At 36.5% G+C, this 17,424-nt stretch overlaps 1 protein-coding gene across 2 annotated transcripts in view; it reads right to left on the minus strand.

The window, feature by feature from the left end:
• The window catches only part of PRKN (parkin RBR E3 ubiquitin protein ligase), a 675,810-nt gene that overhangs the window by 449,613 nt on the left and 208,773 nt on the right, over positions 1-17,424 (minus strand). For both annotated transcript variants that reach the window (XM_064414870.1, XM_064414871.1), the window contains one exon: positions 12,845-13,085. In XM_064414870.1, the coding sequence (XP_064270940.1) occupies positions 12,845-13,085 (241 nt within the window). The remainder of the gene's footprint in view (positions 1-12,844; positions 13,086-17,424) is intronic.

Here is a 17,424-nt window from a genome sequence, read left to right on the forward strand (position 1 = left end):
AGCATCTGCGTCTGCTATTTGATAAGAAGCATGGAAATAATAGTCTCAGACTTTGAAACAGTGATACCAACTAATCTTATCCTTGCAACTCTTACAGATGCCTCAACATATCCACAAATTTCTCACAGAGAGGTGATGGTATCTATGGTCTAGTGATCCCCCTTGCTATGCCAAGGTGCATAATTCTACACAGGAAAGCTCTGAGCTTCAGCTCATGACCTTTTCCCACTTTGCTTTGGAGAGACCCTTTGGGGTGGCTGCAGCCAGATAAACCTGTTGGCTTGATCATCTTCATAAACAACAGGAAAACACACTTTATTATCCAGAAGGAATCAAATGGCTTCTCTATCAGAATGAATGAAGCTAATGTTGAAACTTCTAAGTAGATATGTGTCACTTTAACTCCTAATTACACCTTTTTCCTTTAACGCAAACCTATGATGAAGAGAGAATGCAGTAATGTGTAGACCCTGTGAGTCTTCTCAGTAAGAGATATTATCAATATACATATGGTTCATTTATCAACATGTTCTTTGATTCATCAGTTATTATATATGTTTTTATACTATATGTGCAGTGTCTTCAAATGTGACATCAGTATGAAATGTTCATTGCATTTTAGAGACCAGACTGCATAGCAATTCTCTGCTGGATTAATTTAAACCAAGTCCTCATATCATTTTTCAACCTGTCAGTTTAGGAAACCACCCTCTGCCCCACATTAGCATTCCTACCACATGACCTGTAGAGCCTCCACTCCTCACCACCCCATCTATGAACAGCACAGAGCTTCAGCAGCTGCTTTTACCCTACTCCCAGTTCGTGTGACACCAAACCAGAAGCTGCCAGCTGAACTCAGTTATTCCCTGGGGTGCCACCCCAATCAATTAAACAAAGTGATTTTGTAGAAGTTAAACAGAAATGCTGAAGGACTATTTTAAAGTACATTCAACTTGAGATCCGCTTCATACCTCTTAATCTCTACAAAAGCCTGTTCCCCTCCTGCCATCTCACATAAACCTAAGAAAGCTGGTTTGTTGTTTTTCTGTCCATACAATGCTTTCCACAGTTTGACAAAGTTATGTGCTGGAGGGGTTCTCCTTTCTAGTGTTGAATTCCCAACTCACACTATAAAGTAGAAGACATTCCTGCAGGTTCTAAAGAGAAAAGATTTGATCCCATTGCCTCCCTACCTCCTTCATCAGTAAGCATTTAATCTCTAGCTGATTCTCTTGAAGAATTATGATAAACTAGAAGACAATAAAGGTATTATATCTACATCTCCAGTACCTAATACAGTTTCCTGTTCTACTATGTATCTGTGCCAGAGGTAATCAACCTTGCAGTTCTGCCCTATTTATAGTATATTTATAAGCCATTTATCCAGAGAAAGACTCCAGAGGGGGCTACAGAAGAATAGGAATAGCAAAATAAAATATGAAAGAGACTGTGCAGAAAAGAGAATGCTAGATGTTTTTAGATATGGCAACATTTATTTATCTACCTATTGCTGGTCAAACAGAGATCTTTGTGCCTGGATAGCAGATAAAAAATGTGTTTGTTCACATTTACACCCCTAGATTTAGTGTACCTGAAAAAATTCTATTACAGATGAGGAGGAAAATGTTGAAGACTAATAACATTTCTGTTTGAAACAGATTTTTTGCATTTCTATCCTAAATACTTCACAATGGTTAGAGTTATAAAGAAGACGTGGCTCAATATGAGTCAAATATAGGTCAGCTACAGCCCTTGTTATATTCCCTCATTATGTTTTTAACAAGTTAAAAATTACTGTGAACAATGCTGTGGAGTTTAGAAACCAGGATATGTAGCTATTCATCACATTTTGGGTATCAAGAGGAATTAAAATGCAATATCTATAATCACTAATCTGCACAAAGTAAGGAAGTTTGAGCGTTTACTGTAGATAGTGGAGATTTTGCTATTTATTTAATTTTTTTTAGAATAAACACAACATTCTTTTGAAGAAAAGTAAAATTTGCCTAGAAAAATCCCTGATAATGTTAATCATGATCTCCACCTGGACATATCACCAGCACAGACTTCATTTAAAACATTACTGATGTTTGATTCAGCTACCCCAAAAATATTAGTGGAGGCTAATTATTAAGGAAGAGTTGCAGTAGAAAAAAATGCAGTTGCCAAGTGATATACCTTTAAATCAGAAACCAATGGTTGCCAGTCAGAGTTTCCTTCCAGTAATATATGCTGAATTTTTACTGTATGCCAAAGCTAAAGAGCAAACTGTGGTGAACAAAAGGACTGGAACTGTGCCTCCTGCAATTTTTGTTGCTCAAGTGAACTTCCAATCTTTTTTACAATTTTGGTTAAACCTCCTTCATAGCAAAAAGGCAATAAGTTAATGTCAGCCAGCACCGAAAACCAGGAGCTTATAATAAAGCCAGGGGCTTATAATAAAATCCCTGACAAGTTGTGCAGTGTTGCAGGAAGCTGAGCATCAATGAGAACAGTATATGATGAACAGGCTCAGCTTGGAGCATGATGTCCTTCTGTTCCCTCACCCTGCACCCGAAGACCCCATCTCCATACTCATGTTTCTTTTCTCTGTTCCTGTCTTTTGACAGGTAAATGCCAAGACCCAGAGAACTGACTATTGCACCAGCAGGGAACCATGGAAGCTTGGAAAGTGACTGGTGGTACTTAGCAAACATGGTAGCTTTCAAGGACACTCCCCACACAAAAAAAAAAACCAAACCAAAAACCACCAAACCAAAACCAGAGGATCTGTCTTCCCCTGCCAAATACAATTATTTGTTTCACAGAAGTTCAAATTTAGTCCCACTGAAATTATTTGTATTTATAAGGAGAAAGCAGGATGTGTCTTGCAAAGCTATTTTTACCTTCTACTATCAACAGAATTTTTTAATCTCTTCCATGTAATCACTTTCTGTAGATCAAGCCTTTTCAATAGGTCTGTTCTCCCAGTGTCCTCGCTGTGTGCACAGTGCTCCCAATGACATTAATGAATGTTGAGCACATGACTTGAGCACAGACTGATTCCTGTCATTTCGAGTGCTAAGAGATCCTAACAGAGACCACGTAGTGCAAGCACTAAGCTGCACAGTGGCAGCAACTACTGTTTATTTAATGAACTTGAGGCATTCTTGGAATGCCATGGGATAAAGCCCTGGAGGAAAGAGGGGAAGAAGAAAACTGGTTAATATTCAAGGATCATCTCTTCAAAGATTAAAAGTGATGTATCCTAACATAGAGGAAGTCAGAAGGCCTGCATGGATGAATATGGAACTCTTGGACAACCTGAAACACAAAATGGAATCCTACAGAGGGTGGAAGTAAGGACAGGAAGCCTTGGAGGAATACTCAAAGGTTGTCCAAGCAGCCAAGGTTCAGGTCAGGACAGCTAAAGCCCTGATAGAATCAAAAGTTTTCAGGAACATTAAGGACAAAAGAAAAGCTTCTATAGGTAGTCAGTGATAAAAGGAGGACTAGGGAAAATGTGGGCCTGCTCAAAAAAGAAACAGGAGAACTCTTTACCCAACACATGGAGAAGACTGACATACTCAGTAACTTTTTTATTTCACTCTTTACGAGTAAGTACTCCAGATGCACCATCCAAGTGGCAGAAGGCAAAGGCGTGGTTAGGTAGAATGAAGAAATGTCCAGGTGGAGACAAATGACAAGTGATGCTCCTCACGGGTCACCTGTGCAGTGCTGTGGTGCAGCTGAGACACTGGAGGGAAGGGATCCCATCCAGAGGGACCCTGACACTTCAGAGATGGACCTGTGCAAACCTCATGGAGTTCAACCAGGCCAAGTGCAAGGTCCTGCATGTGAGTCAGAGAAATCCCAAGTACAACCACAGGCTGGACATGGGTTGAGAACGGGTTGAGAACAGCCCTGAGGAGAAGGGCTTGGGGGCATTGATAGATGAGAAGATGACCTGCAGCAGGTGCTCACAGCCCAGAAAGCCTCCTCCATCCTGGGCTGCATCAAGAGAGCCATGGCCAGCAAGGCAAGAGAGGTGATCCTCCCTCTGTACTCTCATGAGACCCCACCTGGAGTCATGTATCCAGTTCTGGGACACCAACAAAAGGATATGGATGTTCTGAAGTGGATCCAGAAGGCCAAGGAGATGACCAGAAGTCTGGAGCACCTCTCCTGTAAAGACAAGCTGAGGGAGTTGAGGTTGCTCCTCCCAGAAATTGGAAGGTTCTGGGAGCCCTTATAGCAGCGTTCCCCTACCTAAAAGGGACTACAAGCAAGCTGGGGAGGGAGTTTATGCAAGGGCATGCAGTGACAGAACAGGGGAGAATGGCTTTAAAATAACAGAGGGTGGGTTTATGTCGGATATAAGAAAGAAGTTCTTTACTGAAGAAGGGTGGTGAGGCACTGGAACAAGTTGCCCAGAAAAGTTGTGTATGCCCCACCCTGGCAGGTTGGGGCAGGTTGCTTTGAGCAACCTGGTCTAGTGAAAGGTGTCTGTAGCAGAGGAGTTGGAACTCAATGACCTTTAAAATCCCTCCTAACTCAAACCATTCTATGATTTTATGATTTTTACCCGTGTCTCATAATTGGACTCATCCTGTCAAAAAAGAATCACCCAAAAATTCTATTATCAATATTTTTATACATAAGGGATGTTTCCTAAGTGTTACTTCCCTATTTTTCCTAGTAGCATCAGTAATAACTTCATGTCAACAATTATTCTGGAAAATGTAAAATCCATAGTTTTGTTTAATCAGTACAGAACATTTTCCACCTACAAATGTCACCTCCAGCTGAGGGTGTAAAGGGGCAAGCGATGCACTTGCAAAAGAAAGTCCATCCATGCTGTCCCTCAAAACCAATCAAAATACATTGTAAGAACACAACTCTGTTCCACCTCACCCATTGACACAGGGGAGCCAGCAAATGGCACTGTTCAATTAACATGGAAGGGCCTTTAAAAACAATAAAGTAATTAGAAACATTCATGAGAGATAATTATGTCATATAAAGATAAGCATTCCCGGAAGAGCTTTAGCCTCTATTAGAAAAGAGCATTTTTTACATTTTTCCTCTCAAATTAATTTCACAGACATGCAAGGTGTGATGGGAAAACGGCACCATTCTCATCAGCGTTAAAAGCATATGATATGAATGAGGTCTCCAGCATGGCACTGGCTGCAATAAATTATCAAGTGTGCGTTCTGTTTTCTGAAATGGGCTCAATTTATCATTTTATTGAAAAGGTTCCATTATGCTAATGTCTTATAAAATCACTTTCTGCTGTTGCTAGAAGGTGAAGAGGGGATATCAATTTTTATATATAGAATTTGGAAATACTGCTGCAGTGAATTGTCAAGGGTTAATAACCCTAAAAGAAGATAAAATATACATAAGAGCAAACTTCCAAGGACTTTGTAATGACAAATTTTCATAACCCTACTGGAAGAAGAATAGTTTTCTTAAGCTTAACTCTCTTAAAAGAAATGTTGAAAGAATTAGAAATAGTTAATTTCTGGGCTGAAAACTGTCCCTCTCTTCTCCAATCAAGCCTTGAATTGACACTGGAGGCTCTTTTTTTTTCCAATGAAGATCAGAATAGAAAATACCATTACCAATCTTGTCAACTTGCCCAGATAACAAATATGAACGATAATCAGGCAAGGGTACATCGGTGATTATTTGAAAAGGGGAATACTCCTTCTCTAAATAAAACTTTCTGTAATAAGAACATCTTTTCTTTTGAATTATTTCTTACAAAATAAGAAAGTATTAGAATAAGAGAACCAGATTTAGATAGGCAATATATTTGATCTCACATAATACCAATTCTGTGGTTTTGTGGTTTGTATCCAAAAAACTTGGTTTTTGCTGTGCAGCAAAAAAAGGAGTACTGTTTCAGAAACATTATCCTATTTTTAACAGGAAGCATTTTCCTAGGGGAAAATGAGTACGTTCCTCTGAACATACTCATAGCAGCATAATCCAAGAAAGCACAGCATCAAGAAGGATAATTTAATATATACTGGCACTAACAAGCTGCCCAAGGAAGGAGTTGAGTCACCATTCCTGGAGGTATTTAAAGTTCAGATGTGGCACTTAGGAACATAGTTCAGTGGTGGACTTGGTAGTGATGTGCTAATCTTTGGACTTAATGACCTTAAGGACTCTTCCAACCTAAACCATTCCATGACTCTAGGAGTGCAGTATATTTTAACAGTCAAAAGCAAGTGGAGCTAGAGCACTCTTACCACCATTTCATTGGATCATCAATAAAAACCCTTCTGGATCTTGCAACTTCAAACATGGATCACAATTCAACAACTTCTGTCATACAACATTTACCAAACAGCTTGAGAACTTAACATTTTTGAAAAATTCGCATTCATTACATAGGAAATATTTAGTACAATTCAGTTAAAATGAAATCCAATTTACACTATGAAAATTATATTGCCATACTCTTCTATAAATGCAGATGGATTTTTAGACCTGAGGTGCACATACTTAAAAGATGGCTACTTCTGAAAAACATGTTCTAACACTGTGACAATCTAGTCAGGCACAATGTGTAAACATTTTGCATCAAGTATGTGAGCAATGTGACTACCAAATCAACAAAGAGGTGTGTAGCTACACACATCTTTGTCTTAGGAGGCATCCATATCACAAAAGCTTGTAAAACAAAACAAAACAAAACAAAACAAAACAAAACAAAACAAAACAAAACAAAACAAAACAAAACAAAACAAAAAAACCCAAAACATGCATGAGGGACTGCAAATGGGTAGAACATCTCATGGGTATGGAACACCCATACCTAAAGGTAGCTGGCAAAACAAAAAATAATGGAAGCAGTGAAGAACACAAAGGAGATTCAGGACTGGGAAAGAAGTATAAAACTATCAAATATGAAAGGAAAAACAGAGAGGAAGAAATGCGCTTTAGTTCCAGTTTCTCTTTTAAAAGAGCTCTCAGGCCAGTGAACTCAAATTTTGTGACTACAACACATCACTGCAATGAACATCAGGTTATGGCATTGTACCTGAACAGCAAATTTAAGATAAAAGGCCTAACAGTGAAAGTCTAACAGTTTAATGTATGTAATGAATGCACAGTAATAGAAATTAACAATGTGCCAGACCTAACCACTAGCACACAGAGAGCTGCCAATGCAGACATTTTGCAAAAATTTGTTTTGAACTTTCAAATGGAATTCTATATACAGTAAATTTACTGTATGTAATGAAGACAAATGTAGCCTTGCTTCCCAGAAATTATTTGTTAAAATCAGGACTAGTGTATTATTTCTGAGTTGGTATTTTGTTCTGCATTTCTTGAAAAGGTAAATTAATACCTTCCCTTTTCTGGCTGTAGATTGATCCTCAAATTAGTATTGCATTGAATATTTAAAAGTTTGTAAAATAATATATTATGAAAATCTGAATCAAATGTAGGCTAAATCACAATGAGCTGCTTGATGCATTTTCACTTAAATTAAAAGTAGTTTAAGCCTAATACAAAAGTAAACTGTCAGGGCACCAAATCCAAAAATAAATAGTAACCTAACTAGTTACTTGAATATGTGGATTGAAAGAATACATTGGTTGCATATTAAATAACTTTTTCTTGTCCAGCAATATGAATCTTATTCAAATGGATGTCTGTGAAAGAGGACTATCATAAGAATCATGTAATCACCAGGAAATGCTGTATTGATATTTCAAGCAATTTAAGAAAGTTCAGTATAAGCACTCTGGAAATTTGTTTCTAAAACAAAATGTTGATAACTCTCGGAAAAAAGGCTTAATTACTAAATGTAAATTGCGTAGAATACTGATTTTCCTTTTTCAAGCTACTGATTTACAATACCATGGACTAAAGGTATATTTAATTAATTAATGTTATAATTAAGCCAAAAATTATTTGTACATGTGCCAAAGGGAAAAAAAAATCTTTATCTGAGGAAACTGATTAGTTAGGAACTAATCAGAAAACTTTAAGGAAACTTTATCAGGAAACTGATTAGTTTCCATTGAATAAAAATGCAGTTACATGATACAAGAAATTTTAAGAATCCTTTTTTATCTCTTTTAAGGGAATAGTAAATTCTTAGATATTTGGATTTGTAACACAGAAAAGCAATATTAGGTCAGAGCTTCATGTTTCTGAGTGACAATAAAAATGTTCTTTCCGTGCTGGAAGCCATTCTGAAAGGATGAGTGCTCACGTTTTGTTGAAATTCTCAAAAAGGGATAAGAAATAGCTGCAGTTGTTCTCAGCTCGGTACTGGGTCGTGGTACTCAGCCTAGAACCACATGCAATTGGGGAGGTAGATGTACACCATATTCCTGGATGTAATTTTAGATTATAAGATCTGTAAATCTGTGAAGTAGTTTTACAGTACTTCAGGAGTTTAGACTACTTGTTTACTTCAGACAGATTTGACAAAAAAATTCTTATCGTTTTAGGCTTTTGAGTGAAAGAATGATAATAAAGTGTAATAGCAATTACAGGGCACAGGGATTTTTAACACACAGTCATCAGGATACTAATCAAAAACTATTTGTAAATGTCAGCAATTTAAATGGTTAAATTGATGTAGGGGTTTTTTATTCACCAGGGCTTGCCTCAGAAGCATAAAGAGATCTGACTAGCCACACCCTGGCTTTCCCTTCTAAGTGTATTTTACTGTCTCTTTCATGGAATCCAACTCTTACACGGAATGGGCACCAATTCATACTTTATGCATCACTAACAATACTGAGGTTTTGCTAATGACAGTTTCATCTGCCTTAACTGATACTTGCATTATTGGGAAAGCCAAGAAGTTTAAACATATACTGAGCTTCTGTAAAGCATTTCCTAACTAGACAGAAAACAATCAATCCCTCTTTTTGCTAGAATTTACAGCTTGGCATACCTAAGTTGGTATATACCAGTACTTTATTAACTCTTCTATGAACATAAGAGGATGAAAAGATAAGGAAACAGAGGTGCCTTGCATGCAGGCATTTGTCTACTGAAAGAACACCAAGGTTTTTATTTTGAACTGACCACATGAACATTTATATGAAGTTGAAAATAAAAAACCCTAAGTAACAATGACCACATCTACTTGATTCAGGCAAAATAATAAACCAGCTGATAATGGATTAACCTGGAAATTACATAAGTAACAACATTCATGTCACCTTACAGAAAACATATTCTGTTGGACTAACTCTATTTTTTTCATATTACAAATTTGTTTGACATCAGTCATACATTTAAAAAGGGGAGGGAATGGGATTCTGCAGTCTGACCTGCCTAGCACCATCCATACTACTTCTAGGTTGAAGTCCTGTCTTCATGTTTCAGAAAAAAATGTTCTACATTTTTTAAAATGGACAAATGTGGAGAATTCTTGTAAGCTATGACAACTTGCATTGGTGGTTGATTTCCTGTCAAGTTAAAATCCATGTGCGGTATTTGTATTTGCTGGCTTGCACTTTCTAGACAATGACAGCAAAATCCTAAGACAGCTGGTAAGATGTAATTTTCCCACATTACCAAACATCCACTCCACAGATGCTACAACGAATATAAACCAATCATGATGCACACTTTTGTAGGATTCTCATTACTCTTCTCCTGATCCTTCTAACAGTTTAGTCATCAAAACAGTGAGTTATACTGGTTTTAGTTATGCAAGTGTCAAAAGCACTTGCATAACTAAAAAATTCAGTATAACTGAATAATTTTCTCCAATTCACTCTGTTTTCTGTTTATACTTCCAAATATTCTATCAGCTTTCTTGAATTTGAAATCATGATGCATTCTCATATTTAGCACGACTAACAGAAACCCTTATGTTTTACAGATTCATTGTTTTACACATAGAAATCAGAGAGCCATAGAATTGTTAAGGTTAGAAAAGATCTCTAAAGTCATTGAGTCCAACCATTGTCTCTTCATCTTATACATGTATCTACTGATATTCAACCATTATGGAACATAATTACATTTTCTTATATTGTGTTTACTAGAGCACTTTGTCCCAGGTGTTGGACAGATACAAATTAGAAGGGGGTGAAGTAGAATGAAAGTCCTGCACTGACATTTTTTTACAGGTCCACTAGAAATCAAGCAATGTTTTCAGAGCAAAGAAACAACAATGAAACAGACAAACAAACAAACAAAACCCCCCAAGAACAGCAACAACAAAACTGAGAAGAAAAGGCATTTCTATTACTTTTATCTGCAAAGACAGGAAGCCTGGAATTCTTTGATGAAGAGATTATTTAGATCCATTTTCTTTTTCAGCTTGTTAATGACTTTCAAACTTCTGAATTTCTCATAGAGAAACACACTGTAGTCTAAAAAACACAGTGCTAATAAGATGCATCTCCAGACCAGTCAGGAGTTGGTTTCATTACTCACACAAGAGTGGGGTGAGCTGGGAGGAGGATGTCCTGTTACACACTTCTGTGAGGAGCAAATGAGATCCTTGGTGGAGATACACTACCAGGCCATAAGGGATTTTGTCTCATCAAGTGCAGCAGTTCATACCACCTGAGTATATTGCTTATATAATAGCAGTACAGCATAACAAGAGTTGCCTCTCTCCTGGTTTGTCTGGTGAAGTTTTGGCCTCTAAGCATTCAGGTAAATTACTTCAAGAATACTATTTTAGCAGTCAAATCCTGCTAAAGCTTCTGAGAGAAGCTCTTGTGATGTGCAAATTACCACAAACTTTCTTCCTCAGAATTCAAAGGAGGGCAAATAAAATCAGGGCAGGATCACAGGGTCAGCATAACAAATAAAAATAACTTAGGCTTCAGAAAAACTTATAGTCTCAGTGTTTACTGCTGCCATTATGGAATAGATGTGTAGCATGTCAGACTAAACAATATTAATTTAATCAATTAATTAAATATTTGCCTCTAAATTGTATGTTTAAATTTGTCATGTACACATGGAATAATAAAACTTCTACTTCATTCACCTGTCTAGGGTGCTGCTGTAGACTGATCACTACAGCCATTCATCGCCTAGGACAACAGCTTGGTAAGTATAATTTGAGCTATCAATGATGGTACCCACTTTCTTAAACCCCTCATTCCCACTAATATTAGTCATTTCATTTATGCCAAAGGAAATCCTTGCTACACAGTAAAGTTTACTGCAAAACTAATGTTTGGAATAATCTTTCTTTCTTTTTTTTTTTTAAGTGACTACAAATTAACTCACCCTAAATCCATAAGGAACAATATAGTTCCTATATTGAACAAAGGGATGGAGCTGAACAGAGAAAAGAACAAATTTTAATAGCGAGAATCAAAAGAAAGAAAGAAGTTAACGGGCCCTTAAGAAGAACTCATTATTAATACCCTTCCACAAAAAACTATCAGTCATTTGAGTGGGTCTTCTTTCTTTTTCTTCTATGATAAAAAGCCTTTACATTTTAATCACAGATAAAAATAGCCCACACATTTTGTCAATACATTTTGTCCTCATGCATTCTGCTATGAAAATATTTTCTGCAATGGAAGACACCTATCAGTTTATGCTTAGCTTCACAGAGTTTGTAGTCTATGGACAAACATGTCACATGACACATTTTAAGTCCTTGCACATGTATAAACTAGTCTGTAAAGTCAAGCACAGCTATTAAATCCCTCTACATATGTACAGTAATGAAAAAATAAATGTGTGGTAATGTTTAAAAGCTCACACATTTGCCTTTCATCTGAGAGTAAGCCCAGGCTGAAGCCCTGTCCCTAGTTTACTGAATTTAAATCATCATGCACCCTTCTTATCTCATTAGTCATTCAGACTGGGAGATGTGGATCATTAAGCTGGGTACTAATTTGCTCCTAAACCGCACTCATTCATCATTAGTTGGCAGTGAGAGGTTGACCAAGTCAGTTGTGGAATACTTCTGTGACCCTCCCATGGATTGTATATTTTCTGCATGAGCTACTTAATAAATTCTCTAGAAGTTATTTTAACAGTTTTAGTAGCCATTTTGTTAAGCAAGATGATTTCTGTGGCCAGGTTAGTTACAGAGGTATCTCTGTCATATTCACAATTTATCTTCTGTACTCTGTACAGATATGTTTGCTATTACCTTCTGCACTGTGCAAAAAGGGTATTTGTATACTGCTCTTTATAAAAAAAGATATCTCTGATAGACTATTATGATAAATCACAACAGTATCTGGTATTGCACAGAATGATGTATCTTCACTGGGGCCACACAGTGTCAGTGAGATCATTATGCAGTAACTTGTACCTCAGATTATTTTTCACAATAAAGATATTCTCAGTAACCATTTGGTGGATGAAGAACTACAAATGTCCATAGTATGAATCATCACCATCACGTGTAGTGCCAGCAAAGCTTTAATAAATCTTAAATAGATGGTACATATTTTTTAATAAAGTGTCTGGGTATGAAAGCATCCCAATAGATTGGGAATTAGGCACACTTGCAAGGCATAAGCTGCCCAACATTCTAGTTAAGGAAAGTTCTACAATAGAAATTTTACAGAGACTATATTTTGCCTTATCATAGACCTCTGGGGGTTTTGCCATCTTATAATGATTTATAAAAATATGAGCATAAAACAAGTTAGATACAGGAGCAACACAAGAAATCACTAATTTTATCCACAAAGCACAATCATTTTTCTAGAAGACACATCAAATGCTTATCATTTTAATATTGTTGTATTTTTTGTTTAATAAATAAAAGAAACCATATATTTTGGGGCCATTTGCCCCATGGTATGGAACTAGAACTGTACACCCTGAGAAAGACAGACACATTTAGAAATGTATATGGAAATGTACTAAGTCTCTGAATTACCTGATTTTTCAGCGGGAAGTGAAACACTGTTTTTTCCAGGATCCAGAATAACTGCCAACCCTGCAGAGACTGATGGGAGGACGCTGGTACTGAGATCTATGCGAGTTAAACTCTCAGGTTCTCTTTTCAAGGTTTTCAGAGCACCTCTAACACAGGTATCTTCTGTCCTCTCCTTGTTCTGATTGTTCTTCTGTGGATTCTGAACAATATGAACAATGCTCTGCTGTGCCAGGTCACAGTTCTGTAACACAAAACCAAAATCGTGATAAATAATTAATTGTGACATAATGGACAAAATCCCTCTATCTCCAATTTGTTATTTGTTAAATGGTCTCCAAACCATTTTGTAGAGAATTTCAGTGTGCTGTAATGGAGTTTAAAGCAAAGTGACAAGTGCAAATTGCTGGAATTAGGATTACTTGCATTGCCAAAGGGGTCACAACACTTACAAGTGCTAAACATTTAACAAAGAAATAGTGGACCAGAGCCAACAGCTCTAAATAAGTCAGGTTTATTGGCCCAAAGTAAAAAATCTCCAGAGGGAGCATTACTAAATCAAGCACTAAGAATATTCAGCACTTAAGAGGCACTTGCACAGATAATGCTGAAACACACTCATGTAGCAATTTAGGGTCAAACTTGATGATCACAGAGAGTTCGTGAACAAGCTACTCTAAAATATTTTTATAATCAGGGAAAGGAAAGACGATGCTACTGATGAAGAGTGATACTATTTCTTCTCTGTAATGTAATTTTTAATTTAAATCTGGTTTTAGATGTAGACTCAGTATGAGTTTTCCATTCTTTCCAAGAAAAACATTTAACTGTTGACTTTAGATTGAGACAAAGCCTTTGGAAGATCTCACAACTGTTGTGGTTTTTCATGATAAAACAAAAGAACTGCTAGCCATTTTAGCCCAAAATGAGACCATTTCATGGTCTCACATATGCAGATGCTTCTCCTCCTTTTCTGTCCTCACCAGAAGTGATTCTTAGACAGTCTTTCCAGATCATGTGTCTTAGAAAATAGCAGGGTAAATAAGGATTTAATGAAAGGTTTATACATGATAAATAAGAATGTCTTTCACAACTTGTTCAGCATTTTCACAATACAGAACAGAAAAGCAAAATATTATGCCAGAAATAGAAATTACAGAGATTTTGGAAGACCTATCATAAACAAAGGTCTTTCAAGAAAGACTCGTATTGATCTTTCCACAACACACCTTGCAAGAAAAATTGTTCTTTATTTGGTGATACCTTCTGGAGACCCACATCTAATTCTTCAGTGTCATGAATGAACATAAGCATCAGCCTACACAGAAAGTGGGTAGTCTGTCAAAAAATTAATTTTCTAACTTTCTTCAGCATCATTAGGTTGGCCATCTCTGCTGCGAAATGTCAAGACAGACTGTTGAATCCTTTTGGGAGAATCAGAAAGAGTTCTGATGCACTTGTATCTTCTGATCCCTGTATCTACACAAGATTTAAAAATTGTCATTTGTACATGCAACTACTATATGCACTTTAATTGCAAGAGTCTGTTACAGATATATTATACCCTCTCTTTATACCTGCTCTTTATACCCTCATTCTCCCACACTCTCTTCTACCACGTCTGTTCTGGTCTCTTTTATGTTGAGTGGTTTTCCTTCATTCTCTTACAATATTTCTCAGTACTTCTTCATTCACACTTTCTTTTCATGCAATGTAATTTAAAGCAAAAAAAATTTGGCTTATGTTTTGTTTTATTTGAATTTTCAATAATACACTCTCTCCTTAGTGAAGCAGTAATCAGCTAGCAGATATTTGTTAGAGCAAGGACACAGCAGCCTTAATATTCAATCAAAGCAATTATTAGATTTCAACCTTAAAAGATCATGTTGACATTAAAGGCCTCTCCTTTTTTTTTCCCACATCTTGTTGCCCATAAGATGCAGTATTAACAAGATCCCTTTAAATCTCAATCTTTAAAGCTCAATCATTTCATTCATTAACACAATATACAAAACCTGTCTGTCACTCAAACTTCTTCCACTAAGAATACTGTGCAGCATTAAAGAATTTAATAATGTAAAAGAAATTAATAATGAAATTAATAACTAGGCAAATGAGGAGATCAAAAGTGATTTGCTCAGTTATAGAGAGAGTTTAAAAAGAGAAATAGGTATTTATCTAAAAATTCACAACCTTGGAAACCCCTAATAAAGTGTCAATCAGTCATACTCTGTTTTAATGATCACCTCTTCTGGCAGTTTTGCTTGCTTAAACAGACAATGTTCTGCCTTTCATTTTTTTCTCAATATTTACTGTCCTTCTCAGTAGGTTTTTTATTTTTATTTTTCAAATCTTGCATCAGTTCCTGGTTCAGCTCACTGCTTGATGCTGCTACAATCACACTCAGGGGATAGTGCATATGAGAGAATAAAAGGGATGGAAAGAACTACTTAAAACAAAATTCTCCTACAATTCCACCACAAATGTTTTCAACCATTTTTGTTTGATCTTGGCTGCTGTACATGTTTATTTGTCTGGTTATATGAATTGATCTTTTAAAAGTATAGGTCCTTTTCAGATTCTTTGTGCAAGCTGGAGGCTTTGTGGTTAGCTCAGAAACAATGGAAGGGCTGACAAAATAGAACTCCATCTTACCTACTATTCTCTCTTCAGCAATATCAAGAATTACATACTTCATAAAAAGCTGAAAAATTTGCACTTTAGGCAGTCCTACAGATTGCCTCAGCTGGTTAGAGCACAGTGCTAATAATGCCAAGGTTGTGGATTTGATCCCTGCATGGGCCATTCACTTCAGAGTTGGACTCAATGATCCTTGTGGGTCTCCTCCATCTCAGAATATTCTGTGATTCTGTATATGACCATAGCAATAGTGGTTTTTTGTATTTCCCTTAATAAAATTTTAAAAGGACAGGTGAACATGCTGTATCTTAGCTTTCTTCCATCTCTTTATCTAAATCAAAAACAAGCTTTGACAGATTGAGCATCACTACTGATGATGACATTGTAGATAATGGTCTCAGGAAAGCTTAATTAGTGGATCTCAGGCTAACTTTCAAAGAGCAGGTAGGAAAAAACCACAACATCCTTTGATATTTACCCTGTGTAGATTTCATATGGAAGCCACTGAGCAATAACAAACACAGAATCCTAAAGCATCAGTTTTGTAATTTTTTTCCCAGTACATTTGAATTGAATTTGGCTTGTGTTTAAAGGAGTAAAGTAATCCTCAATTTTTGTAAGAAAAGTGATAAAACATTACAAGAAGAAAATAAAAAAGAGTTGTGACCACACGTTAATTGTGGAGATCCGGATGGGAATATAACCAAGCATTTCCCAGCATATAGGTGATTAATGCTTTTTAGCAGATTACATTTCATGGACAATAGATGGGCTAAGTCTGCAGCTTCTTCTTTGAGAAAAGAGGTGGAATTTAACTGTTTCTGTGAGAGTTTAGGTTGTGCCTTAAGTTACTATTTTAAGATACAATTATTTATGTCAATGTCACTTTTGTTTCCTTCATGTATTTGTTTCATGCCTCAGGAAACATGCTTTTGAGCATATCTATTATTAATGATTCTAGAGATATTGTCTTGTCTTATCTGTTGATTCAAATTAATGCCTATGTGCCATAGTCCAATGGGAAAAACTACAAGTGTATAAAAAGTAGATTGTGAAGTATCTTCTAGCACTAGAGCAAAGGGAACTGAGACAAACAAAAAATTATGAAACTCAATCATAAGGACTGGTTCTTTAGAGGAAATGGATTTTGGCCAACATGGGAAAATTAATTCATAGCAGAGAAAATTTAAATTAATACTTTTTTTTCATTCAAGCCTTTTACCTGTTTTTTTCTGAATTCTCAAGTTGAATTTCACAAGGCTGAATCAGCACATGCTGAATGAATAACATAATATCCTTTGTTCTGAGAGCAGTGGGCTAACTAGAAGGTCAGCTGGGAAGACTGAAATCAATTATGAAAAGGGAAAAGATGACTGTGTTTAAGTTACTCTGACACTGCCTTGTTAGGCTCTGGGGAGACCTCACTGCAGCCTTTCAGTACGTCAAGCAGACTTATAAGGATGAAAAAAAAAACAACAAAAAAACCCCAAAATAAGAGGGACTTTTTACATAGGCTAGTGACAGGCCAATGGGAAGATTTTTAACAGAAATATTAGATGTCAGGAAGAAATTCTTCACTGAAAAGGTGGTGAGGCATTGGGACAGGTTGCCCAGTGAAGCTGTGGATGTTCCAAACATGGAAGTGTTCAAGACCAGGAGGGCTGGGCCCACCTGATCTAGTGGGTGGCATCCCTGTCTGCAGTGAGGGGGTGGGAACTACATAATCTTTTTTGTCCTTTCCAACCCAAACCATTCTGTGGTTCTGTTTGGTATCTTCTTCACAACATATTTGGATAGTAATACCAATACTGAAAGGAGTTTTCTCAATTTAAGAAATATAAAGCCCACTTGAGAAGTCATATTTTCTTGAAGTGCAATACACTTCATGTTGAAACTTTTTCTTTAAAGAAACATTAGAGCAGAAAATAGTTTGAATCTGAAGT

Source organism: Passer domesticus, chromosome 3 (assembly GCF_036417665.1).
Source record: "Passer domesticus isolate bPasDom1 chromosome 3, bPasDom1.hap1, whole genome shotgun sequence".
NCBI classification, from domain to species: Eukaryota; Metazoa; Chordata; class Aves; order Passeriformes; family Passeridae; genus Passer; species Passer domesticus.